The sequence below is a fragment of the Leucoraja erinacea genome, chromosome 25 (genome assembly GCF_028641065.1).
Source record: "Leucoraja erinacea ecotype New England chromosome 25, Leri_hhj_1, whole genome shotgun sequence".
Classification (NCBI taxonomy): Eukaryota; Metazoa; Chordata; class Chondrichthyes; order Rajiformes; family Rajidae; genus Leucoraja; species Leucoraja erinaceus.
In genome coordinates, this window is record NC_073401.1 from 14,698,635 (window position 1) to 14,724,694 (window position 26,060).

At 40.4% G+C, this 26,060-nt stretch overlaps 1 protein-coding gene across 3 annotated transcripts in view; it reads left to right on the top strand.

Moving 5' to 3' along the window:
• sec14l8 (SEC14-like lipid binding 8) overlaps positions 1-25,564 on the top strand; it is a 46,941-nt gene extending 21,377 nt beyond the window's left edge. The window contains exons 6-13 of one of the 3 annotated variants that reach the window (XM_055655835.1): positions 738-833; positions 7,423-7,483; positions 9,735-9,818; positions 10,721-10,827; positions 15,358-15,497; positions 17,038-17,207; positions 20,204-20,374; positions 22,626-25,564. In XM_055655835.1, coding sequence (XP_055511810.1) covers positions 738-833; positions 7,423-7,483; positions 9,735-9,818; positions 10,721-10,827; positions 15,358-15,497; positions 17,038-17,207; positions 20,204-20,331 — 786 coding nt within the window. In that variant the 3' untranslated portion in view covers positions 20,332-20,374; positions 22,626-25,564. Of the gene's footprint in view, positions 1-737; positions 834-7,422; positions 7,484-9,734; positions 9,819-10,720; positions 10,828-15,357; positions 15,498-17,037; positions 17,208-20,203 lie in introns of all 3 variants that reach the window. The other 2 variants (XM_055655837.1, XM_055655834.1) reach the window with 2 other exon arrangements.
• Positions 25,565-26,060: the final 496 nt, after the last annotated feature.

Below are 26,060 nucleotides of genomic sequence, written 5' to 3' on the forward strand. Positions count from 1 at the left end.
TATGAAATCTTTAACTAATTGCTGAGCCCATGTCTTTTGTGACCCAAACCCCGAAACAATTTTTGACCCGAAACGTCACCTATTCTTTTTCTGCAGAGATGTTGCCCGACTCACTTAGTTACTTCAGCATTTTGTATCTATCTTTGGTATAAATCAGCATCTGCAGCTCCTTCTACACATCTTTTGTATCCCTCTTGACAGTGCATGGGCTTTCATCTCTCTTTTGTTGCATTGCTTTGGTGTTTATTTTGTTTTTAAAGTATGATAAAGAAAAAGATTTATAAAAGTAAAGAATGGAGTTGAGAGAAAATAAGTAGATCAGCCATGATTGAATGGTGGAGTAGACTCGATGGGCAAAATGCTCAAAATCTGCACCTATGTCTTATGGTCTAGTAATAGATATTACTAATTATACTAGAAATAATATCTTGAGTTAAGGGTTGATGTTGAATCTTCTCATGACAAAAGCAAGTCATTAATTAAATTTATTTTTAACTCTTAAACACCCAAAAAAGTGAGTTAATTCAACTCTGAATAAAATTAGTCTGAAGAAAGGTCTCGACCCGAAACATCACCCATTCCTTCACTCCAGAGATGTTGCCTGTCCCGCTGAGTTACTCCAGCATTTTGTGTCTACCATCAAATTTATTCAACTTCTTGTTTGGGATAATAAAAAAAATACGGGATTGATATATTGGCTTGTCATCTTAATATTGATTCTGTGATTGGTTTTGCAGCATGGGAAACAAATTGAAGCAATCACAATGATCTATGACTGTGAGAATCTAGGAATGAAGCATTTATGGAAGCCAGCGGTTGAACTTTATGGAGAGGTAAGGCAGTTTATAATTCAGGATTTGCAAAATCTCTACACAAAAGAATAGAATGGGATTATGTTTACAGGATACTAATGAAAGGTTCTGGGTAGCTAGTTATATAAAAGTTACTGCATTAAAGAGTGACGTGTCCAGAAGCAGTTTTGTATTGATTTACATATTTGTCACCTGATTCTGGAAATCAGATTACAATAGTATTATTAATGCTTGATACATTTTGTGTACTCTGTTTGAACTTGATTATACTAGGTAAATCATTGTGCCATATGGTGGCCATGAGTATGCACTTAGATTATGTATATGTAGGTTGTTTGATAGCCCAGTTCTTTGCTGTGTATTGCCATACACAGAAAACGTCAGGGAGTATAATTCCTGCTAGAAAAAATAATTATTTACAGGGAAATTTTAGGTACAGGTAGTTCTATAATGTATTTTGCTATAATGTCAATAGACTCAAAATGCTGGAGTAATTCATCGGGTCAGACTGCATCACTGGAGAAAAAGAATAGGTTCTGTTCCAGGTCAGAACACTTCTTCAGAAGCGACCTGATTCTGACAAATTGTCACCTGTTCTTTTTGTCCAGAGATGATGCCTGAATCGCTGAGTTACTCCAGCATTTTGTGTCTATCCGGTATAAACCAAATCTGCAATTCCTTCCCACACATTTCCATAATGTGAATTGGATATTGTGCGATCAATGAATTTGATAATGTTATTTATATTACGCGGACTGAATTGGTTATAACCTGATTTTGATTGGGGACTGGAGAACCACTTAAACGTTACTTTGGAAATTGATAAGCAGAAAAAAAGCTGTATTGGAAAAAAGACAGTCTTGGAAAAATAACAGTTTCCATGTAATCTCCCTGCAGCTATTAGTTTCACTTATGAAGGCCACTAGAAATTGACAAGCAAACACTTTCATTGACACTCATGTAGTGATCATTAAACAATGTAATATATAGCCTTTAGAATAGAGAGATTAAACGAGAACTTACCGTTTGAAGTTTGATCTTTATTTTATGAGAAGTTGGAGTGAGAGACTACGTGAAGAACCCACCAGCCCGCATGCGCTTCAATCTTCAAAACAACTGTATGAAACCACAGACCACTTGCACCAAATTAAACTATAGAAAGATTAATAACCCTTGATTTACCGAATGATCTTTATGCGATTCAGGGTTGGGAGTGGAGGGCACATAGTCTCTCACTCCAACTTCTCATAAAATAAAGATTAAACTTCAAACGTTAAGTTCTCGTTTAATCTTTCTATTTTATATTGAAGTCTCGTGATGAGACTACGTGAAGCCTTCGAAGCTCTGTGGTTTCATGCAGTAAATCAATCTGTATGTGAACACACTACACAGATAAAATTCTATCTGCAAATTGTTCAGATCTGTTAATTGGTTTATTATAAAACTTCTGAAACGTGTGTTCATTTGACCATCCTGCTGTTGCAAGAATGTGATCACGTGGAACCTCCATTCTATTTGCTGCCGATGTAGCTGCAGCCCTGGTAGAGTGAGACTTGAAAATATCAGTATTCACTCCCGCTTTCAACAGCATACACTTTATCCATCTAGAAATAGTCTGCACCGACACTCTCTTGTGTGGCTTTTTATAACTTATGAAGAAAGCTTTTTCCTCATCTCGAAGGTTTTTAGTAACCTCAATGTACTTCTTCACATAAATAACAACACACAATCTCCGATCTGGTGCATATGCTGCCAAATATAACGTACCCCACCGTGCCTGGCCTGCTGTGCTTTATTAGATCATCCGCATAAATACCACTTTCTTGTCAGTTACAGCAGAGCCATCCAGACGGAGTTTGTGCAAAAACTGAGCTCTTTGCACCGAAATAAGTGCCATAAGCATCACTAATTTATGAATGAGCTGTTCCAATGTCAGCGATGCAGCTGATGCCAGGTTGTGAAGCAGACTTAAAACTACTTTCACATTCCACACATCATTATAGCTAGGCCTTGGAGGGGTCATATTAAAGACACCTTTCATGAACTTTGACATCAATGGATGAGTGCCAATAGTTTGTTGCCCGAGCCCAAGCACTATGTACAATGACTGCGAACAGTGTTAATAGCTATAACTTAGACGCTTCTCAAAAAACAAAACTGAAAGATATTCCAAACATCAGCTACTTCTGCCTTAAAGTAGTTCAGTTGTGCATCCTCACAAAACGTTTTGCATTGTTTTATTTTCCCCCAAACCTCTGCTACTTCTGTTTAAAAGTAGCTCACATGTGTCTCTTCACAAACCTTTTCCATACAACCATGCAGTGATAAATGCACGAGCGTTAGGTTGAACGAACCACTGCTCGTGTCTGTGAGCAAATATAGGAGCTTCTTTCAGCAGATCTATTTACAATGGTTGAATAGGCCAATTTGGCGCTACTATAATTCATGTTGCCTCTTCTTGAATTATCTTTGGAGGCATCTTCCAATATTTATACCCCGTGCATGCCTCGACAATATTCTGTTTCTTATCTGTGGGTAGGGTCACAGACATATCTGCAGAGTTTATGACAAAACCTAAATATGTAATAGATTTTGTCGGCTCCAGTATGGACTTTCCTGGATGAATAACAACCCTAGATATTCTAGGAGTGCCTTTGTTGCTGAAACAGCTAACTCTGTGACACATGATCTCTTCCCTACAATGAGCATGTCATCTAAAACCCCACGATAATATGCCCTTTAGATCTGAGTAGGGCAACAATGGCTTTAGAATCTTTGTAAATAGCCTAGGGCTGAACTCAACCCCCTAGGTAGAGCCTAAAATTTCCACAACTGGCCTTGCCAGATCACCTACAGATATCTTGTGGCTCTCATGCATTGGTACTGAATAGTATACATTTTCGAGATCGATTGAGGCCATAAAGCAATCCTCTGTAATCAGCTATTTCGCTGAGTGAAAAATATCCATCTAAAATTGGGTATATTCCAAGCACGTTCAGACTAGCTAAATTCTAGAAAGATTCGTTATCCTCCACTATTCTTTAACCTTGAGAAGATATTAGAAATATACCCCTCTTGTTGATGGGCAGACTGCTCAATCAAACCCTATTTGTGTAGTTTCTCTATTTCAACTTGGATAGCCATAGTTTCCTCTTTAGACCGTATGTACGGGAGTCTTGGCTTTACTTGCCGCGGAGGAAACTGATCAGCTAGAAACTCAATCTTATAACCATATGTGATTAGTAAGCTGAAAGGATCAGAGGTTATCTGTCCCCACCTGTTTTTAAACAGTCTTAATCTACCTCCAATTTGAATATCGTCAGCACATCTCATGCGACCGATGGAAAAATATTTGCATACCTCAACAGCCCCCACCTCTTGGTCGCTTTGCTGTCCATGACGAGACAGACGGTGGCTGTAGGTGTGATCTAGGCAGTTTGTAAGAAAGAGCTTGCTATAAAACCACCAAGGCTGCCTATAAAATACTAGGCAAGAGGTGATTATCACCACCAGCCACCAAGATCCAGCAACCACTGAGACTGTGACACCACCAAAATGGCCTTAGGCGGTTGATCAATAGAGTCAATTGACCCTAGATTTTGCTCTGTCCCTTTGGCTCTGGCATCGTGGCCTGCTGGGGAATGATACTGAGTATGTGGAGTGCGCTGCCTCCATGGTGAGCGCTGTGAACCTGCTCATAAAAAAACCTCTGGCTTGGTTTTAATTGTGTAGGCCTGATGCTCCAAGCAGCCTCGGTGTAGCGGTATGTGCCGCTAGCTTGGTAGTGATGATATGCACGGGTAACTGGGAGTCTTACCCACAAAGGGTGTCTTACCACATCCACCGCAGCCTTGAATTTTACTTGCTTGACCAAATCTTCTCCAAAGAGATACTTGCAAACTGCACATTACTTGCCTTGCACAAATCTTTTGCGACAGAATTGAGCTCAAACTGTGCATTACACAGAAGTGCTAAGGCGTATACTTCAAATCAGACAGCTGGCAAAGGCTGAGATCCCTCTTGTGAGAAATCTCCGAACTCACTGGGGTTTTAAGTCTTTTAACTTTGTTTTGCCATTCAGATTGCCCCAAATGGTGGCATTATCCTTCGGAACCTCCAGTGTCTGGCAGTTATCAGGACCAGCATACTTTCCAGCAGTGTCCTGCATGTTCTTCTCATTCAGCTGATGAGCAGTCAAGTAACCAATGCTACTTGCCAGTTCTTCCTCTAACGATTCTCCTATCCCCGAGGGGATGACAAATTAGTCACAAATGACAGCAGCTCCTTTTTAGACTTGAGATTGAAGTATATCATCCACTTATTGAGGTAATTTAAGTTCGCTGTTGACATCCCCACAGTCAGAGTCTACCATGTAATACTCCTCAAAACACCACTCCTCTGAGCGGTAGATATCATAATGCAACCCTGAACCAGGCATTGCTGCCACAGACATCTGGCTGGAACTACCTCTATCGGTCGCCAGTGTGCGGAGCACATTCCCTTCGACCCACCTCTCAATCAGTTTTTTCCATTTTGAGATCCGACAGAGGATATCCTTTAATGGATGATGAGGCGGTACCTTCCTGCCCAGTATTGTCCTTTGGACATATTTTGCCCTTTTGGCCTTGGCCTTCCCCAAACTAGGGTCGCCAAACTCCTCCCTTTCGGAGCTTCTTATTTATGTATAAATGCTACTTGCCAGTTCGGCCTTTACTGCTTTGCCTATCCCCAGAGTGCTGGCAGCTCTATTTTAGCCGTGAGCTGAAAGTATTTTGCATGTGCAGAGGGAATCCTCAAACTCCCTGCCTCTGTGCAGGAGATATCTGAATTTAACTGCCTGTATCAGTGCAGTGCGCTCACTGAGTTATCCTCACTCTTGTGAGCAGCCTGATAACCTCAATCTCTGATGTTGAGGCAGTGCCTCCCTGGCCAATATGGTCCTTTTGAACAGCCAGTTCCAAGAACTTTACTGTCCCATCTGGGACGCATGACAACAAACTCTCCTGAACTTGAACTCTTTGAGTTGGTCTTCCCTGAACTGGGGTCGACAAGCTGCTCCATTTTGGAGCTTTAAGAGGTTGCTGTGCAGGCCATCCTGCCAGCATCCCCGAGCCCGGGTCGCCAACCTGCTCTTTTTCAGAGCTAGCCTATGCTGCCAGTGTCTCCGGGCCGGCTCCATTTCGGAGCTTCCACAGAGGTTTAAATGCAGACCCTACCTGTCAGCGTCTCTCCAACAGCGTGCAGTCTCTTCGGCCCCACACTTCCAAACTGCTCCCTTTCGGAGCTTTAAACGGAGGTTGCTGTGCAGGTCCCGCCTGCGAGCGTCTCTGATTCTGGTGTGGCAGGCTGCTCCATATCGGAGCCTTGGTGGATTACTGTGCAGGTCACACCTGCCAGTTACTCTGAGACCAGGCCGGGCCACCTGCTCCCTTCGGAGCTTTGACGATGGTTACTGTACAGTCTAGCCTGTCAGCATCTCTGGGCCCGCTGCACCATTCCTGCAAAGCAAAATCACCTTACCTGACGGAGCATTTCCGAATGCATTCGTACATGTCGCGCCATGCCACGACGTATTGATGCGCACACGGGCTGGCGGGTTCTTCACGTAGTCTCATCACGAGACTTTGATATAAAATTCTAAGCTTGCAATAACAGAGTACACTTATAGTTATAAAGATATAAGAGTTATATAGTGTGACCCCTGGTTCTGGACTCCCCCAACATCAGGAACATTTTTCCCACATCTAGCCCGTCCAATCCTTTACCAGTTTTATATGTTTCTATAAGATCGCCTCTCATCCTTCTAAATTCCAGTGAAGCCCAGTCGACCCATTCTTTCATCATATGTCACTCCCGCCATCCCGGGAATTAACCTGGTGAACCTAAACTGCACTCCCTCAATAGCAACAATGTCCTTCCTCAAATTAGGAGACTAAAATTGCACACAATATCCAGGTGCGGTCTCACCAGGGCCATGTACAACTGCAGTAGGGCAGTTGCAGCACCTCCTTGCTCCTAAACGTAAATCCTCTCGCAATGAAGGCCAACACACCATTAACTTTCTGCACTGCTTGCTGTACCTGCATACTTACTTTCAGTGACTGATGTACAAGCATACCCAAGTCTCGTTGCACCTCCCTTTTTCCTAATCTGACCATTCAGATAATAAGGTAGACACAAAATGCTGGAGTAACTCAGCATCTCTGGAGAGAAGGAATGGGTGACGTTTCGGGTCGAGGCACTTCTTCAGTCGCCCATTCCCTCTCTCCAGAGATGCTGCCTGTCCCGCTGAGATACTCCAGCATTTTGTGTCTACCTTTGATGTAAAGTTGCAGTTCTTTCTTACACATTCAGATAATAATTTGCCTTCCTATTCTTGCCACCAAAGTGGATAACCTCACATTTATCCACATTGTACTGCATCTGCCATGCATTCACCCAACCTATCCAAGTCATTCTGCAGCCTCATTGCATCCTCCTCGCAGCTCACACTGCCACCCAGCTTTGTGTCATTTGTAAAATATGAGGTAATGGTAAACAGACAAGTCTTCTAACCATGTAAACATCCACTGAAGCTGATGGATCAACAGAATTGTTTTTATTTAACCAGGTACTTACTATGTTTGAGGATAATTACCCTGAGGGTTTAAAGACATTGTTTGTTATCAAAGGTAAGGCACTCTTTGTTTTTAACAGGTTGCCAAATATGTGGAGAATGCTTGGAAATTCTCTGACTCTTTTTTAAATTTATTTATGCTCTGTGTGTCTACACGCAAGTAAAATTATTTGGGTGTTCCAAAAACAAAATGCCTAAGATTTCCCATGTGCCTGCAAAGAGTAATTAAATGGTTGCTGCTTAGTGAGACAATGACCATTTGATTATAGGTTTTGATTTGTAATTCCTATAGCACTTGCAACAAAAGACACCGGACACTACTGAATCTTCCTTACTTGAGATAAAGCCTTTCCATTATGTGCTTATTTGGAAGACAAGAAGGAATTTGTTTGATAATGAAGCCATTGTTTGTGGTGGAGTTGGGGACAGTGTTGAGAGGAGGGATGGCAGCCAACAATCAATGGTGATGATTGTAGGCAGGAAGAGGTCTGCGTTACCAGTTAAGAATAGGTTGAATTCAGTGCAGTGTTGAGTTCAGGCTGGAGTAATCTGGTGGGATGGAGTGGGAGTTGGTGCTCGAAGGGAAAAACAATGATAGATTTTTTCCCACATCCCAATAAAGTGGGGGTTTGTAGCCTAGTTGGCCTCTATAAATTGTCCCTAATATTTAAGGAATGGATGCAAAAGTAGGATAATATAGAACGAGTGTGAATAGGTGATCATTGGTCAGTATGGACTTAGTGGGCCGAAGAGCCTGTTCCCATGCTGTATCTTTAAACTAAACTAAACGAGAGTTACCAATTAAATAACCTGCCAGTCAGGTTCCCAATAATAGATGGGAAACATCTTAGTGACGCCCATTTCATTAAGAGTGTATGCATTGGAAGCCTTCTTTTGCAGAAGTGGCCTATGAAGAACTTGAGGAATGAAAGGTTTCAGGAGCATAATACTAATACTTCAGTATAGTGCTGATCAAAGCTGACCAAACCTCCAACGGGATCCCACCACTGGCCACATCTTCCCATCTCCTTCCCTTTCAGCTTTCCGCAGAGACCGCTCCCTCTGTAACTTCTTTTTCAATTTGTCTCTTCCCACCTGAACCACCCCCTCCCCTGGTACTTTCCCTTGCAACCGCAGGAAATGCTACACTTGTCGCTTTACCTTCCCCCTCGACTCCATCCAAGGACCCAAGCAGTCTTTCCAGGTGAGGCAGAGGTTCACCTGCACCTCCTCCAACCGCTGTTCTAGGTGTCAACTGCTCTACATTGGTGAGACCAAGCGCAGGCTTGCCGATCACTTCGCCCAACACCTCTGCACAGTTCGCATTAACCAACCTGATCTCCCGGTGGCTCAGTAGCAGCTCCTCTCCAATTCCGAATCCGAACTTCCTGTCCTGGGCCCCCTCCATGGCCAGAGTGAGTCCCACCGCAAATTGGAGGAGCAGCACCTTATATTTTGCTTGGGTAGTTTACACCCCAGCAGTATGAACATTGACTTCTCCAATCTCAGGTAGAGCTTGCTTTCCCCCTCCTTCCCCTCTCCTTCCCACCTCTCCCACAGCCTACTGACTCCGCCTCTTCCTTTCTCTTCCCGCCCCCCCCCCACACATCAGTCTGAAGAAGGGTCTCGACCCGAAACGTCGTCTATTCCTTCGCTCCATAGATTCTGCCTCACACGTTGAGTTTCTCCAGCTTTTTGTCTACCTTCGATTTTTCCAGCATCTGCAGTTCTTTCTCAAACACAAAGTCAAAATAGTTTGCAACTAAGGGGATAACTTGTAGGTGGCAGCATTTCTATATACCCCATGCCTTTATCTTTCAAGGGAGATAGAGATTGAGAGTTTGAGAATTGCTGTCAAAGAAGAGCTTCGGGTTCAAGTCCATTGTTTCTTGAAGATGGCAACACAGGGGATGGTGAAGAAGGCATATACTTGCTAGCCTTTACAAATCAGGGCATTATATATGAATGTTAGGATGTTTTATGGAACTTTATAAAACTTTGCTTGTAGTGTTTGTGTCACCGTATTGTAAGTATGTGATTGTGCTGGAGAGGCTCTTGGTCTCTTCAAGATCACTTAAAATTAATGTTTAAGAAAGAACTACAGATGCTGGAAAAATCGAAGGTAGACAAAAATGCTGGAGAAACTCAATGTCTCGTTTAATGGGTGATCTCTCATGCATAGTGCCGAACTGTAGTTGCCAGTGAACATCATTACATTCAGGAGAAACATGTTGTGTTAGTTTGAATGCTAAATTAGTTTTCAGTTTTCAGTCCTTTGGTTACTTACATTTTCGTTTTCTTTACAGCGCCAAAAGTTTTCCCTGTGGCCTACAACCTTATAAAGCATTTTCTTAGTGAAGCCACTCGTAAGAAAATTCAAGTTTTAGGTGGTAAGCTTCTTCTATGCTGGCTATTGCAAACTGTACACATTAAGCTTTTCCTTTGTACTGTGAGGGCATAAGTAATCCTGGAAACTGTAGAGATGCCATTCAAGAAACATCAAGAACTGCAATTGTGGTTAAGGAAGGTACTGACCAGGTGTAATGTGGAGGTGATGATCATCTTTTAACAAGAGAGAGAGTTTAACTATCTACCTATGCCATTCATATTCATGATTCCATATATATAATTTTCTCACCAACATAGGATGCCATTCTGCCCATTGAGACTATGCCAACATGTAGCACAATCCTATTCCTCCATCTGTTTTGGTGCGGCTGCAACTCATTGTTACATCTTCCATCATACAACCATGGGGAGTGGGAAGCTGGCTAATTAACAGGGCAGGACACATAAGTACTGTGGCTGGCAGAACAATCCTAAGCTTGTTTGAAATGAGTAACTCCCCAAAGCTTTTCCACCATCTAAGAGGCACAAAGACTGCCAATGCAATATACTCCATGTGCTTGGATGAGATGAGCAAAGACTGAGATGGCACAGTGGCACAGTCTGTAGAGCAGCTGCCTTACTACTCCTACTGTATGTCCCAGCTTCAATAGGGTTTTTGTCTATTTGGTGACCGCAGGGTCACATTATCCTCCTGCAATGCACTTGCAGTAGACACTTGCATGGAGACAATGGAAGGTTGTTAATTAAGCAATCAAATACCAACAGTACAGGAATAAGGCCATGGATAGGAAAGGTTTAGAGGGACATAGGCGTGGGACTAGCATAGATGGGACATGATCAAGTTGGGCTGAAAAGCCTGTTTGCGGACTGTATGACTCTATCTGTACAGGCCTGTTACAAATGCCCTTTCTCAGTCTCCGCTTACTTTACTATTGATTTGCAGGTAATTGGAAAGAGGTGCTATTACAAAATATTGATGCAGAACAACTTCCTGTTTATTATGGTGGAACTCTCACAGACCCGGACGGCAATCCTCGATGCATGTGCAAGGTAATTATTTCTTTACTCTTTATTTTAGAGCTCTTTGTGGACAAAGAATATGAAAAGAAATTGTGAATTCCATCAATATTATGTGCTTTGAGCCATCTAACACAATGACAAATTTCTCCTCAAAAATCCACATCATGTTTCTGCCAGACGATATATGTGCACGTAACTTAGACCCTACTAATGACAACTGTAATCATCCTGCCCAGAAAGAGCTGTTCACCTGTGCAAATACCATCATGAGCTGAGAGCAGTTAAACATATTATTGATTAATTTTCATCATGGTTTCAAGAACAGCATTTCTACATTACCAAATCTATACTCCTTGAGCTTACTTATTCTTACCCTATTGCTCCTGGTGCTTCATAATATTAAATTTTGACACCCAGTTGGAAGATAATAAGCTACGTCCCTGACCCAGATCCTTAAAGATGTTCAACTCTGCATTATAGGTTTGCAGTGGGGACTTCCGTATTTAATTAACTGATATTTACATTGTTGCACATATAAATATTGCCCGTGTTGGTGCGCCTTTGGGGTGGGTAGCATATGGAGAATTGTAGAATTTGTCTGGCAAGAAATATTCATGATATTCAAAATATTCAATATTCAAAATTAAGATCTTCATTGTCATACAATTATCACAAATTGCTTGTGTGTAATAGTTCAATATGCGAAAACGAACAGATATCTTTAGCCTTTAAGATGTTTATGCTTGTGTCTGCAAAGAACCAGGGATATATTGAATGTTGGCCATTCGTACTATTGTACTCTGTCTGGCCCAGGCTTCACAATTCTAATTCCATCCTGTCTACATCATAGCCTTTCAATATATCTTTTATTTTTTATGTTCATAAATTCATCTCATAAGACCAGAATTAGACCATTTGGATCATCAAGTCTACTCTGCCATTCAATCATGGCTGATCTATCTTTCCATCTCAACCCCATTCTCCTGACCTTCCACTTTTGTAAATATTCAGTTCCCTTTCAGATCATATTGAAAAGAAATGGACAATTTGTTATATAATATTGGACACAGAGTGCTGGAGTAACTCAGTGGGTCAGGCAGCATCCCTCAAGAACATGGATAGGTGATAGTTTAGATCTGGACCCTTCTTCTCAATCTTCTTCAGACCCTTCAGAAGGGTCCAGACCCTAAAAGCCAACCATCTATGCTCTTCACAGATGCTGCCTGATCCACTGAGTTACTCCAGCACTTTGTGTCTTTTGTAAAACAGCATCTGAAGTTCCATGTTTCATCATGGAACTTAAGTTTCTGATTAAGTTATGGTGTTGCTTGTCATCATTAAATTCACTTGATGTTGCTGTGACCCTGCAGGCTGTATAATAGACACGAGCAATTTCAATAACATTTAGCTGAATAATTAGAAAAGTGACAGAGAACATGAGAATGTATCACAGAAGCACCGATGCCATATTCTATGGCGTGATCGAATGGAGATTTATACTGTTGCTCATTAGTTCGTGAATTCCTGATTTTGACTATGCCACTGATGAGCCAGGGGTTGAGTCTTTCTCGCAATGAGAAAAGGAAAGCTGAAAGAGGTTGCCAATTGTCCATCATGCCTTCCGCCTCTAGTAGCACAGCTGGCAATATCAGGAAATGCTTAGATTGGAGATTTATGATGAAATGTAAGATTGGACATAAACTACTTAAGCACACCCGTAAAGTTATTCACTGGGATTCTGATAAGTTTTAGAGGAAATGTATGTAAGTTACACTTTCAAATCAGGACATATGAAACTTTTATAACGTCGACATTATCAGTGATCCGCAGCCAGATAGTCAAACCAAACAAATGCTCAAATGTAGTAATGTCCAGAAATGGAAATCAGGAAGTCAGTAAATAAACTGATGAGAAATAGTTTAGCGATAGTTCCCTCATCTCAGTCCTAAATGGCCTACCCCATATTCTTAAACTGTGACCTCGGGTTCTGGACTCTCCCAACATTGGGAACATTTTTCCTGCATCTACCCTGACCAATCCTTTACGAATTTTATATGTTTCTATAAGATCACCTCTCATCCTTCTAAATTCCAGTGAATACAAGCCCAGTCGACCCATTATTTCATCTTACGTCAGTCCCGCCATCCCGGGAATGATCCTGGTGAACCTATGCTGCACTCCCTCTATAGCAATAATGTCCTTCCTTAAATTAGGAGACCAAAATTGCACACAATACTCCCAAGTGCGTTCTCACCAGGGCCCCGTGCAGTGTGACCTCCTAAACTCAAATCCTCTCGCAATGAAGGCCAACATGCCATTAGCTTTCATCACTGTCTGCTGTACCTGCATGCTTACTTTCAATGACTGATACACAAGCACACCCAGGTATCGTTGCACCTCCCCTTTTCCTAATCTGACACCATTCAGATAATAATCTGCCTTCCTGTTCTTGCCACCATAACCTCACATTTATCCACTTTATACTACATCTGCCCACTCACCCAACCTATCCAAGTCACCCTGCAGCCTCATAGCATCCTCTTCGCAGCTCACACTGCCACCCAACTTTGTGTCATCCGCAAACTTGGAGATGTCACATTTAGTTCCCTCGTCTAAATCATTAATATATATTGTCCCAGCACCGAACCTTGCGGCACCCCACTAGTCATTGCCTGCCATTCTGAAAAGGACCCGTTAATTCCAATTCTTTGCTTCCTATCTAACAGCCAGTTCTCTAACCATGTCAATACCCTACCCCCAATACCATGTGCTATAATTTTGCACACTAATCTCTTGTGTTTGACCTTGTCAAAGGCTTTTTGAAAGTCCAGATACACCACATCTACTGGCTCTCCCATATCCACTCTACTTGTTACATCCTCAAAAAATTCCAGAAAATTAGTCAAGCATGATTTCCCCTTCGTAAATCCATGCTGACCGATCCTGTCACTGCTTTCAAACTGCACTGCTATAACATCTTTAATAATCGACTCCAGCATCTTCCCCACTACCGATGTAAGGCTAGCTGGTCTATAATTCCCTGTTTTCTCTCTCCCTCCTTTCTTAAAAAGGTGGTGTTACTTTGGCTACCCTCCAGTCCACATTTACTGATCCAGTCGAGAGAACATTGGAAAATTATCACCAATGCATCCACGAGTTCTAGGGCCACCTACTTGAGTACTCTGGGATGCGGACCATCAGGCCCTGGGGATTTATCTGCCTTCAGTCCCAACAATTTACCTAACATAATTTTCTGACTAATGTGAATTCCCTTCAGTTCCTCCTTCCCACTAGATCCTCGGTCCCCTAGTATTTCTGGGAGATTGTTTGTGTCTTAGTGAAGACAGAACCAAAGTACTCATTTAACGGTTTTGCCATTTCCTTGTTTCCCCATGCTAAATTCACCTGTCTCTGATTGTAATGGGCCTGTCCCACTTACGTGACTTTTTCGGCACCCGTCATAGGTCGTTGCACATCGCCGAAAATGTTCAACATGTTGAAAATCCAGCGGCGACCAGAAAGACGCTACGACTCTCTGGGCGACTGAGAAGACTCATACAGGCGACACCCTGGCGACATGTCACGGGGTGAAGCCTGTATGGTCGTGAGTAGTCACCCAAAGAGTCGTACCTTGTTCTGGTTGCTGCTGGATTTTCAACATGTTGCAGGCGACCTGCAGGCGCCGAAAAGTCGCGTAAGTAGGACAGGCCCATAAGGGACCTACATTTGTCTTCACTAATCTTTTTCTTTTTACATATCTAAAGAAGCTTTTAGAGTCTGTTTTTATATTCCCCGCAAGAATCATTTTTCCCCCCTCGTAAATAACCCCTTTGTCCTCCTCTGTTGAGTTTTAAAGTTCTGCCAGTCCTCCAGTTTGCTGCTTCCTCTGGCCAATTTATATGCCTCTATCTTGGATTTAGCACTATCCTTGATTTCCCTCCTTGATGAACAGGGATGGACAATTTTTGGAGTTCATCCATGCGGTCTTTAAATCTTTGCCATTGAATCACCACCGTCAACTTAAAGGGTTGACGGTGGTGATTCAATGGCAAAGATTTAAATTCTTTGTTTTGCATTCTTTCCAAGCAGATATGATATACAATACATAGATACAATCAAGTCCAACTCAAGTACAATAGATAGAGCACAGGGGACGATACAGAGTGCAGAATATAGATCTCAGCATTGTAGCGTATTTATCCAAAAATATATGATATATCATACATAGATACAATCAGGTCAAATTCAAGTACAATAGATAAATGTGAAGATACAGAGTGCAAAATATAGGTCTCAGCATTGTAGTGCATCAGTTCCATAGACATAGTCCAATGTCTGCAAGGGGGTTGAGGTGAATCCGTCATGCAAAAGTTTAACATTGTTTTCAATAAACGTGTAGGACTATTTAAAAAAGTACAATTTATATTTACATGGTGCTTTTAAATTAAAATATTTAAGCAATAATTCAAAAATAGAATGGTGGGTGTGCATAGATTAGCTTAATAACCAAAATGAAATATCAAAATTGATACTATTAAAAATCTGTGTTTCTTTAATTAGATAAACTTTGGAGGTGATGTTCCAAAGTCATATTACATCCTCGAGTCCATCAAACAACAATATGAAAGCACAGTCAGTGTTAATAGGGGATCATCGTTCCAATCTGAATACGAGATTCTCTTCCCTGGTTGTGTTTTGAGGTGAGACTAAGCCTGTTGTATTATTTGTGCTGAAACATTTGGGGTAAAAAATGTTCTTCCATGATGCTCAAAATGTATGTATTTTGTATTCTGTACTAGTTATGAAAACTCTTATGGATTATCTTATGAGAAAGATGGAGAATTTCTAAACCTGGAATTATTACTTGTTTATTCAACAATTTTTTTTTTTAACAAAGGTAATATTATGCTACTCTCACGAGGCTATTGAACCCTCAACTACAGGGGTTGAGTTTAAATCTTATCTCTGACTAGTACTTGAATCTAACAACCTCCAATAATTAAACTTCTCATCAGTCAAATAGCTAGACATCCATTGGGCTGAACAGTCAGGAGTAGAACATTTTAGAAACGGCATAAAACCTATCACTGACAATTCTTAATACCTGTGGCTAAGACCATTCCAATCTCTTGATGAAGGGAAAGGATAGTAACTATTAGCAGTATTATATGGACTAGAGGGACAGGGGAATTCAAATAAGTGAATGTACCAATTTATTATTTACTACAGATTTACTCATTGGTTATATTTAAATAGTTTTACTGCTGTTTTTATTCAGTCAATACAATGGTTACAAAAACATTACTTTAATTAAAAAATGACAATAATGGAGTCATTTTGCTGCAGTTCGAAACTGAACTGAAATAACCATTGTAATATTTGTTGGCCTGGTGCATCTGAAAGGAAATTATGTTAGCTTTAAGAGATTGTGCACTGGAAATACTTGAGCAACAGCAACATTTACAATTATGGTTTGCCTTTCATGTAGGAAACAGTTTCTAAGTGCTTCACAGAACTGTGATTGGAAAGCCAAGGGAAATGGCAGGAGAATAGCCAAAATTAGTTATTCTGAAAGAAAGAGGAGGTGTATTAATGGGAATGGAGATTGCTGGAAGCTGGAGCTAAAAACAAGCTGCTGGAGGAACTCAGTGAGTCAGACAGCGTGGGCCAGGCTGGATTATGGATTATCCCTTTCCACAGATGCTGCTTGACCCGACTAGTTCTTCCAGCGGCTTGGTTTTTGTATTGGTGGGAAATTTCGGGGAGGGTTTTCCAGAGCTTGTGTTCGAGAAAGTTGAATGCCCAGGCATGTCTATTGTGGCTAAAGGAGTAGGGGATACACGTGGCCAGAGTTAGTCATAGAGTCATACAGCATGGAAACAGGCCCTTCAGCCCAACTTGACCATGCTGATCATGATGTCCCATCCACACCAGTCCTATCTGCCCGCATTTGGCCCATGTCATTCCAAACCTTTGCAATACATGTACCTATCCAAATTTTGTTGTAGTACCTGCCTCAACTACCACCTCTGGCAGCTGGTTCCCTATACCTACCACCCTCTGTGTGAAAAGGTTTCCCCTTATGTTCTTGTTAAATGTTAATTGCGAAATGCAGTCAGTTGTAAATTATAGAACTGGTGGTTAAAGAGATAGGGAAGGATTTGATATACAAAGATGACATTTTGAATTTCTGGGGCTGTGCAGTTTCTCAGTATCTCCACTGTTGTTGCATGTTTCCAGGTGGCAATTCATGACTGAGAGTGCGGACATTGGGTTTGGTGTCTATCTGAAGACAAAGATTGGAGAACGACAAAAGGCTGGTGAAATGGTGGAAGTGGTTTCCAACCAGCGATATAACAGTCACCTGGTGCCTGAGGATGGAACACTTACCTGTATAGAACCTGGAATCTGTACGTCAGTAAGCTTAATGATGATCTGCCTTTTTATCAATTCATAATTTCAGTACTTTCAGGGTAAAATAAATGGTGTGGTCTATTGGTAATATGTCAATATATTTGCCAATTTTAATTATGTTTGATTGTCAGCATCGAGGATGTAACTAGTAGCGTGGATAGGGGAGAACCAGTGGATGTGGTGTATCTGGACTTCCAGAAGGCTTTCGACAAGGTCCCACATAAGAGACTAGTATACAAACTTAAAGAACAAGGCATTGGGGGTTCAGTATTGATGTGGATAGAGAACTGGCTGGCAAACAGGAAGCAAAGAGTAGGAGTAAACGGGTCCTTTTCACAATGGCAGGCAGTGACTAGTGGGGTACCCCAAGGCTCAGTGCTGGGACCCCAGCTATTTACAATATATATTAATGATCTGGATGAGGGAATTGAAGGCAATATCTCCAAGTTTGCGGATGACACTAAGCTGGGGGGCAGTGTTAGCTGTGAGGAGGATGCTAGGAGACTGCAAGGTGACTTGGATAGGCTGGGTGAGTGGGCAAATGTTTGGCAGATGCAGTATAATGTGGATAAATGTGAGGTTATCCATTTTGGTGGCAAAAACGGGAAAGCAGACTATTATCTAAATGGTGGCCGATTGGGAAAGGGGGAGATGCAGCGAGACCTGGGTGTCATGGTACACCAGTCATTGAAGGTAGGCATGCAGGTGCAGCAGGCAGTAAAGAAAGCGAATGGTATGTTAGCTTTCATTGCAAAAGGATTTGAGTATAGGAGCAGGGAGGTTCTACTGCAGTTGTACAGGGTCTTGGTGAGACCACACCTGGAGTATTGCGTACAGTTTTGGTCTCCAAATCTGAGGAAGGACATTATTGCCATAGAGGGAGTACAGAGATGGTTCACCAGGCTGATTCCTGGGATGTCAGGACTGTCTTATGAAGAAAGACTGGATAGACTTGGTTTATACTCTCTAGAATTTAGGAGATTGAGAGGGGATCTTATAGAAACTTACAAAATTCTTAAGGGGTTGGACAGGCTAGATGCAGGAAGATTGTTCCCGATGTTAGGGAAGTCCAGGACAAGGAGTCACAGCTTAAGGATAAGGGGGAAATCCTTTAAAACCGAGATGAGAACTTTTTTCACACACAGAGTGGTGAATCTCTGGAACTCTCAGCCACAGAGGGTAGTTGAGGCCAGTTCATTGGCTATATTTAAGAGGGAGTTAGATGTGGCCCTTGTGGCTAAGGGGATCAGGGGGTATGGAGAGAAGGCAGGTACAGGATACTGAGTTGAATGACCAACCATGATCATATTGAATGGCGGGGCAGGCTCGAAGGGCCGAATGGCCTACTCCTGCACCTAATTTTCTATGTTTCTATTTACAGTTTCTGCACACAATAGCTTTCCCCCCATCAATCACTAACTTTATAGTAGTTAAGCATCATCCAAAACATTGTTCATAGACATATATGAATGCTTTTATACTTTAGTTACAGTGATTAAGGTGGGTGGACCCCAGAAGATATTAGTGAAATCCCCTAAAGGCACGAGAGACTGCAGATGGCAGAATCTATAGTAAAAAGAGCATTGAGAGCAGCTAGAGGAATTCAGCGGATCAGGCATCTTCTGTGGAGGGAAATGGACAATTTTGGATCAAAATCCTTCATTGAGACGTTCATCCAGTCTAGGTGAAGGGTCACAACCAGGAACATCAGCTGTCCATTTCCCCCCACAGATGCTGCCTGGCCTGTTAAGTTCCTCCAGCTTCTTTTTTGAAAACATTTCTTGTACCGTTTAATGCTAGGAGTAAGAAAGTATACGGACTAAACGTTATACCAGGTACTGCAGATCAAGATGAATGATACACAGGAGATTCATTATTTTCAGACCATGCACTATTCCCAAATGTGCATCTTTGCTAACCACTAGATTTAGGTTTGATTAAATTTGAACTTTACAACTGTACTGTTTTCAGGGGAAGACTACAAATGTAAATGTCATTTTGCAGTTTCACTGAGAAGATTGAGGTGTGATCTTTAATTAATAAGGTCACGAAACCAGCATAACGTTGTCCCCTTTTGAAAGATTTAAAAACATTTCTAGTTACATCTCCATTCATCCCCGCTACATGCAAACACAACTCAACATCTGATGTGGAAGTCTGAAAAAGTCCAGTTGGATTTCAACAACACAAAAAAATTCACCCTGATTTCTAGTGCTTTGTTAATTTATTTTTCACAAATTTTGGCATGGAGTTCATATTCTCTCCTGACAGACAGATATTCTGCAGATATATCTCCATCTTTTAATGACCTACCAACTATAAATATTGTTCGAGGTGTGCATGAGATTAACTAAACTTTCTGTTCATGCATCAAAACCCAGCTTCCCCAACGCAAACTCAATATTGACAATAGTCATCGATAAATGTACACTTCTAATAAATTATTTAAGAACCACAGAATTTTCCTTCTATTAATAGAAAATTATACAGAATATTGAACACAACAAGTGCAGGAACAGGATCCTCTGGCCCACGATGTCTGTGCTGAACATGATGCGAAGACCACCTCTTATCTGACCTCACATAATCCATATCCCTCCAATCTCTGCGTACAGATGTGCCCATCCAAAAGTCTCTTACGTGCCACTATCATATCTGCTTTCACCACCATCCATGGCAGCGTGTTGCGCACAATCACCATCTTCTGTGGAAAAAGAACCTGCCCCACACATCTCCTTTAAACTTTCCTCTCACCTCTCTTCTAAATAGTTTACAAACTGTGTAGATTTTGTTTATTAATTTGGTTGACATCACAGGCTAGAAATTGGAATATAAAAACAAGGATCTGAGGGAGTGCTGGAGTCCTGACTAGAAACGTCATCCATCCATCTTCTCCAGAGATGCCGCCTAACCCGCTGAATTACTCCATCATTTTATGTCCATAAATTGGAATGTTTATCTTATTGTCATTTTTCATGTTTATTTTCCCCAGATGTTTTAAGATTTGACAATACATACAGTATCATTCACTCCAAGAAGGTTAGCTACTCAGTGGAAGTGCTGCTGCCAGATAAGGGATCGGAAGCACAGATGGATGGTCTTGGAAAGAAAGTAAAATAAATGATGTCAATGAAAAATAGCAACATCACTATTAAAGGAATCTGTAAGGCTATTTCTAGTAAAGAAATGATTTCATTTTTGTGTGCCGCATAGACAGTGAATGCAATGGCATGTTTGATTATTCGATTGATTATTTTCAACAAGCAGATATTAGTAATGTGTACACTTTGTCCTTAATGGGATCTAGTTGAATAATTCATGGATGATCATGACCCAGTCAAAATTGGAACAAATAAATGGCTGATTGTGCTTGCTACTTGTACCATCGATAGGATTAAGTGGATAAACCCGACACAGTTTCCTCATCTAAGATTCAGTATTGACTACTATGTGTAATAAATAGCCAAATTGGTCTGAGGTCAATGATGTAATCAGATATTTGGCTTCAGTGTTGTCCAATAACATAATGTCATACAGGATAGAAATGGGCCGATCATTAAGCACCCATCTTTACCAATTGCATTATTCTTCTCTCATCTCCCTTAGAGATCACACCTGGAGTACATATAATCCAGTGTGGGAAGAATTGCAAAGATTTTTACTAAGTGGTGCATTTACTGTCAAATTAAATGGGCAGTTCTTAGGTGGTCATAAGGTATTAATTTTCAATCAAATATATTATTACGATTAGTTGTTTCAAAATGTAGGTTATGAATTTCTAATTTACTTTAACAGTAAACATATCATTCCATTTACTTCTAATTCTAGATTAATAGCAAACTGCTTTTCACTGACCCATCCTAATGCCTTTTAATGTCCATTATCGCTGCCAATATTCAGATGACGAATAATTATCGCTGCAATGTCACACACAAGAAAATACGAGCTGAAGTAGGAAACCTGGAAACACTCACGATTCAGTAAATCAAAGCTGATCTATCCCAGGCTACAACTCCTCCCACTGTGCCATATCCCTACAGCCTTCAATCTTTTTTATTATCTACCTCCACTTTAAGTATTTATATTAGGTTTGGCTCCACAGCTCTGAGGTAGAAAATTCACGAGATCCACTACCCTCTGTGAGAAGAAATGTATTTATATCTTGGTTTTAAACAATTGGTCTCAAATTTTGAAACTCTCCCATTAATGAAAACATCTTAGCATCTACTGTCTCCTCCCACCCTCCAGCCTTCTGGCTACTCCTCCTTTTCCCTTTCTTTTCCCTTTCTTGTCCCCACCCACCCCCACCCCCGATCAGTCTGAAGAAGGGTTTCGGCCCGAAACGTTGCCTATTTCCTTCGCTCCATAGATGCTGCTGCACCCGCTGAGTTTCTCCAGCTTTTCTGTGTAACCTTCGATACTCCAGCATCTGCAGTTCCCTCTTAAACACTTAGCATCTACCTTGTTATGCTCCCTTAGGATCTTATGTATTTCAATAAGAGCACACCTCGTTCTTCTAAACTAATGAATACAGACCCAATCTGTTTAGTCTCTCTAGATAGGATAATCCCTTCATCTTGGAGTAAACTGGTAAATCTTTTTTGAAAGTCTTCCATGCTACCTTGTTAAGTAAAGGGACCAAAAGTACTCCAAGTGCAGCCGCACCAACACCCTGTACAAGTATAATAAAATGTCACTATTTCTAAATTTTACAATAAAAGCCAAATGCCATTTGTCATGTCACTACTTATTGCACTTACTTTCACCATTGGCAACACACAGTACATTCACTTGTCTCTCAAAGACCTGACAAATGTCAAGTAGTGCAAGAATCTGCTACCATTCCTTGAAAAGACTGGCTTTGTAGTGGTACCTAGTTCATGTTTCTTAACTTATTGCAAACAAGAATTACAGTCTTGTGCTGAAACATTCAACTTTCCAATATCCATTTGAATGTAAAATCTTCAAAAGTGAAAAATTGCAGATGCTGGAAATCTGAATATCAAATGCAAGTCAGGTAGCACTGGAGTTAGATTTAGGTTTATGGTCTTCTGTTAATTACCTTGATTATATTAAAATCAGGTTCCAATCTTTTTAACCTTTGAACATATTTTGAAGGAAGTTGCAACGTGATAAATTATTGTCTTAAGAATTAAAATTCAAGGAATAAATCGCTCTACCTATTGAACAAACTCTGAAATAAACTGGCATTTTAATGGGTACATATGTCTCTAGCTTGGGATTATTCTACATAGTGGGCTCTGCTCGAGTTCAGTAGTAATTTAAAGTTGCTCCATTCTTTCGGATGTTTCTCAAACATTCCCTTTTAAGCAAACATAAAGATATTTTTATTTCCTTTCAGCTTGCTTCTTTAATACGTAAATATTTATTGCGTTTCCTCTTCCTCCCATCAGGAAGAAATGCTAGATGAGGCTGAGTAGATCAACATGAATGCCAGAGATACTTTCCAGAGACTGCAGCTTGCTTGAGATTCCAAAGGCTGCCACGTTTTGCTTTGCACTAACAAAAAAAAACTACCTTGGCATTGATCTGCAATGAATAGGCTGGCTGATATTGCGAACATTTACTCAAATGACGTAACTGAGTCCAAACAGTGGTCAGTCATTAATCACACATTACTTGGGAATCAAGTATACAGTCTTTAAACTATAGCATGTTTACCAGTGTATTGAATCATCATAAACATGTAACTGGCAATTGCTTGATATAAATTGGCAACAATGTCCACCTTCCCAAGAAAAAGAGCATTTAGGTTGCTGGTGGTGAATCTCAGAGGAACATTGTGAGTCAATTTCAAATCTTTTTGACATTCCCAATGGTTCTGGACTTATTCTGGAGGAGTCTCCAAATATTCTTCCAAACCTACTGAGTTAGTTGATCACACACCAGAAGTTGGGACCAGTTGATTTGTTTTGGCCTCATTGCTCTCCCCTTTCTTTTGCCTGTTAACCCTTGTATCTAGGTTAATGATTGAATGACCACTGGATCAAGATACTGAATGAATTTATGATATCCATGGTACAGTATTTAGCATGCATCCACTACATCAAGAAATTTAAAAAAAAAGAACAGGAGGGCATCAAAAGCTATCACATAACCCCAGTTTATTAAAATTTAATGTCGGTAATCATCATCTTGAAATATTAAAAAATATTAATAATAAATTACTAGTTCTCCTTTCACTTGCCTGGGGCACTAATTCGGTTTAACACTTTAACTGTTCATTTTTAACGGCAAGTTCCCCCTGCAAGGAACAACGTTTACTTTGTGTAAGGCAGTATTTTCTTCATTGGCAATTACATTCCAAAGTAACTCAAGGTTTGCTTCTGGGATTGAGTGCAGCAGATTTACAGTAGTTGGTTCTGCATCAGTGCACTGGTTTAAAATGCAAACATGCGCTGCACACCACTGTCAGAGTTCCATTATTCATAACTGTTTTCATTCCAATATCTCTTCCACTTGAAGTGCCATTAATTTTTCAACTTATTTAATCAAGCATATGCACCTGATATTTATTTGTTGAGACTGATGCTTTGTAATTAAATATACAAACAAATGGGTAAATTGTAACCAAGAGACTTTTTTTACTTCTCCGGGTCTACTTTCTTACTTGACAATATCAATGAATGTATTAATGAATATCGAGTAGTTATCTAACTTTGGTTCTTAAAAAAATCGCAGATAACAAAAATAATTTATTTGACTTCCAAAATGATGAACTTGTTTCTACACCGTTCCCCCCCTTCCCAGATCCTTAAATGTAATACTTACAATTTACTTGAATACTACTTGCAATTGATGTCTTCATCATTATATTGTGGTTCTGTATTGCAATTATGTTGTAGTCTTTAATGTATTTGGTGGACATATATTGGATTAAAATAGTTAATTAATATAAAATTATCCACCATAAATTGATTTTGGTAAAACGCCGAATTTCAACTACTGCTATAAATATATTTTGAATGAGTGTATCTCAATTTTACAGTCACAGGAGAGTCTGTGATATCTGTGCTGCTGTTTACAGAGAAATAATGTACAATTGAAGTGAATGAATCAAATATATGGTTTGATTACCAGAATAAGAATGTGGAAGTAGAAAAAAACTATCCAGCTGATCTAACTGGCTCCAATATCCACACCTTGCAGGACCAAACCTTTCCATGTTCGTTTGGTGATTTTAAACTTCCACCATGTAAATAGGAATATGTAGGAAAATATTTTCTACAGATGGTATTTGGCAAATATAAGACAATTCTAAATGCAAAGATGTTATCTCTTAAGCTGAATTTAGTGTATGGCATTTTTCAGTTTGTTTAACCATGCCCACTGTCCAATAATCCTTGCATCTGTTTACATTTACTGTATAAATTTACTGTGTCGTAAGATTATTGAACTTGCATTTTGGTTTGATCACAAAATTTATACTCTTCCCATAACTCAGCAGGCTTAAAGCCTGGAATATTTCAAAACCATCTCCCTACTTCCCCTCATCTTCCACCCATACTTTAAACTTCAGACTCAACAACTCTCCTCCTGCACAGAGGACAATTTTTATTTTGGAGCATACAGTTAGAATTGAAAGCAATTTAGTTGTATCTTTAACGGGTTGGAGATGTCTTATTGAGAATCAGTACAGGGTGCTGCTATATGCAACACATAATTCAGGACATAATTACATAAATGGCATGGTGCCTTGCACAATTCCCAAAATGATTAGCTGGCATGTAAAGGTCACTGGAGTACAGACTCTGCATTTTTTCTAGAAACCAGTTGACTCTCAATGTACATTGATGGAGAGAACAAAAAGTGTTTGTTCAATTGGATCCAGCTTCATGTCAGCAATGCAAAGAGTGCCCATAATGTTTTGGTAAGGTCAGTGAATTTATAATTGGGATTGTATTAACATTTTTTTTTCCTTTCTCAGATGAATACTTTAATGCACTGTACAACATACTTGAAGTGGTGTGTACTCCTCAGTTACTGTAAAGAATTGGAATGCTAATTTTATAGAGTTCCAATTTACCACTGGAATTGTTAAATGTTCTTGCATTTTTGGTGGACACTATATTTGCTAACCTTTGAAGTACATCAAGGATTATGTGATCACCACCCAGAATGGGGAACTTGGGTAGCAGAGATCATTGTCATGGTTAGCACAGCTACTCATAGCTGTCCAAGTTGGGCCACATAGCATCGCAAAATCACTCCTGTTCCAAAACAATGCAACAGCAAAATTATTTTATTTTCAAATAACTTGCTTTGAAATAAGATGTTATGCAAAATCAAGTGTGTGTTCTGTGGAAAATAATTAAATAATCCATGTACCTCACACTGAGCTGGTATTTTCTTTGTCAGTGTTTATACTACATTGTATTTGAAATAACAAATGACACCATGCTAGCTCTGTCACTCAGATGCCCACTCAACATTCCACACAAACCCGGCAGCTGGAATGCCAGTATCAGAATGAAACATCTGGGGAACAGCTGGATCACAAGGTTGAATTCGTGATGTGTTCTCAGGTGTGTTTCCTGTTGAAACCACCCCACATCACCACAGAACACCTTGTGCTGCCTGACAAGAAAGATGAATGAACTTGCACAGCTAGAGTAGAAACAAAGAACTGCAGATGCTGGTTAACACACAAAAGGACACAAAGTGCTGGAGTAACTCAGTGGGTCAGACAGGATCACTGGAGAACATGAAACATCACCTATCCACATTCTGCAGAGATGCTGCCTGACCCATTGAGTTCCATTCTGTCCTTTTGTAAAAAGAGTGTAGATATGCTGTCTGAATTTACAGCAGTTGTTGTAATACACCAA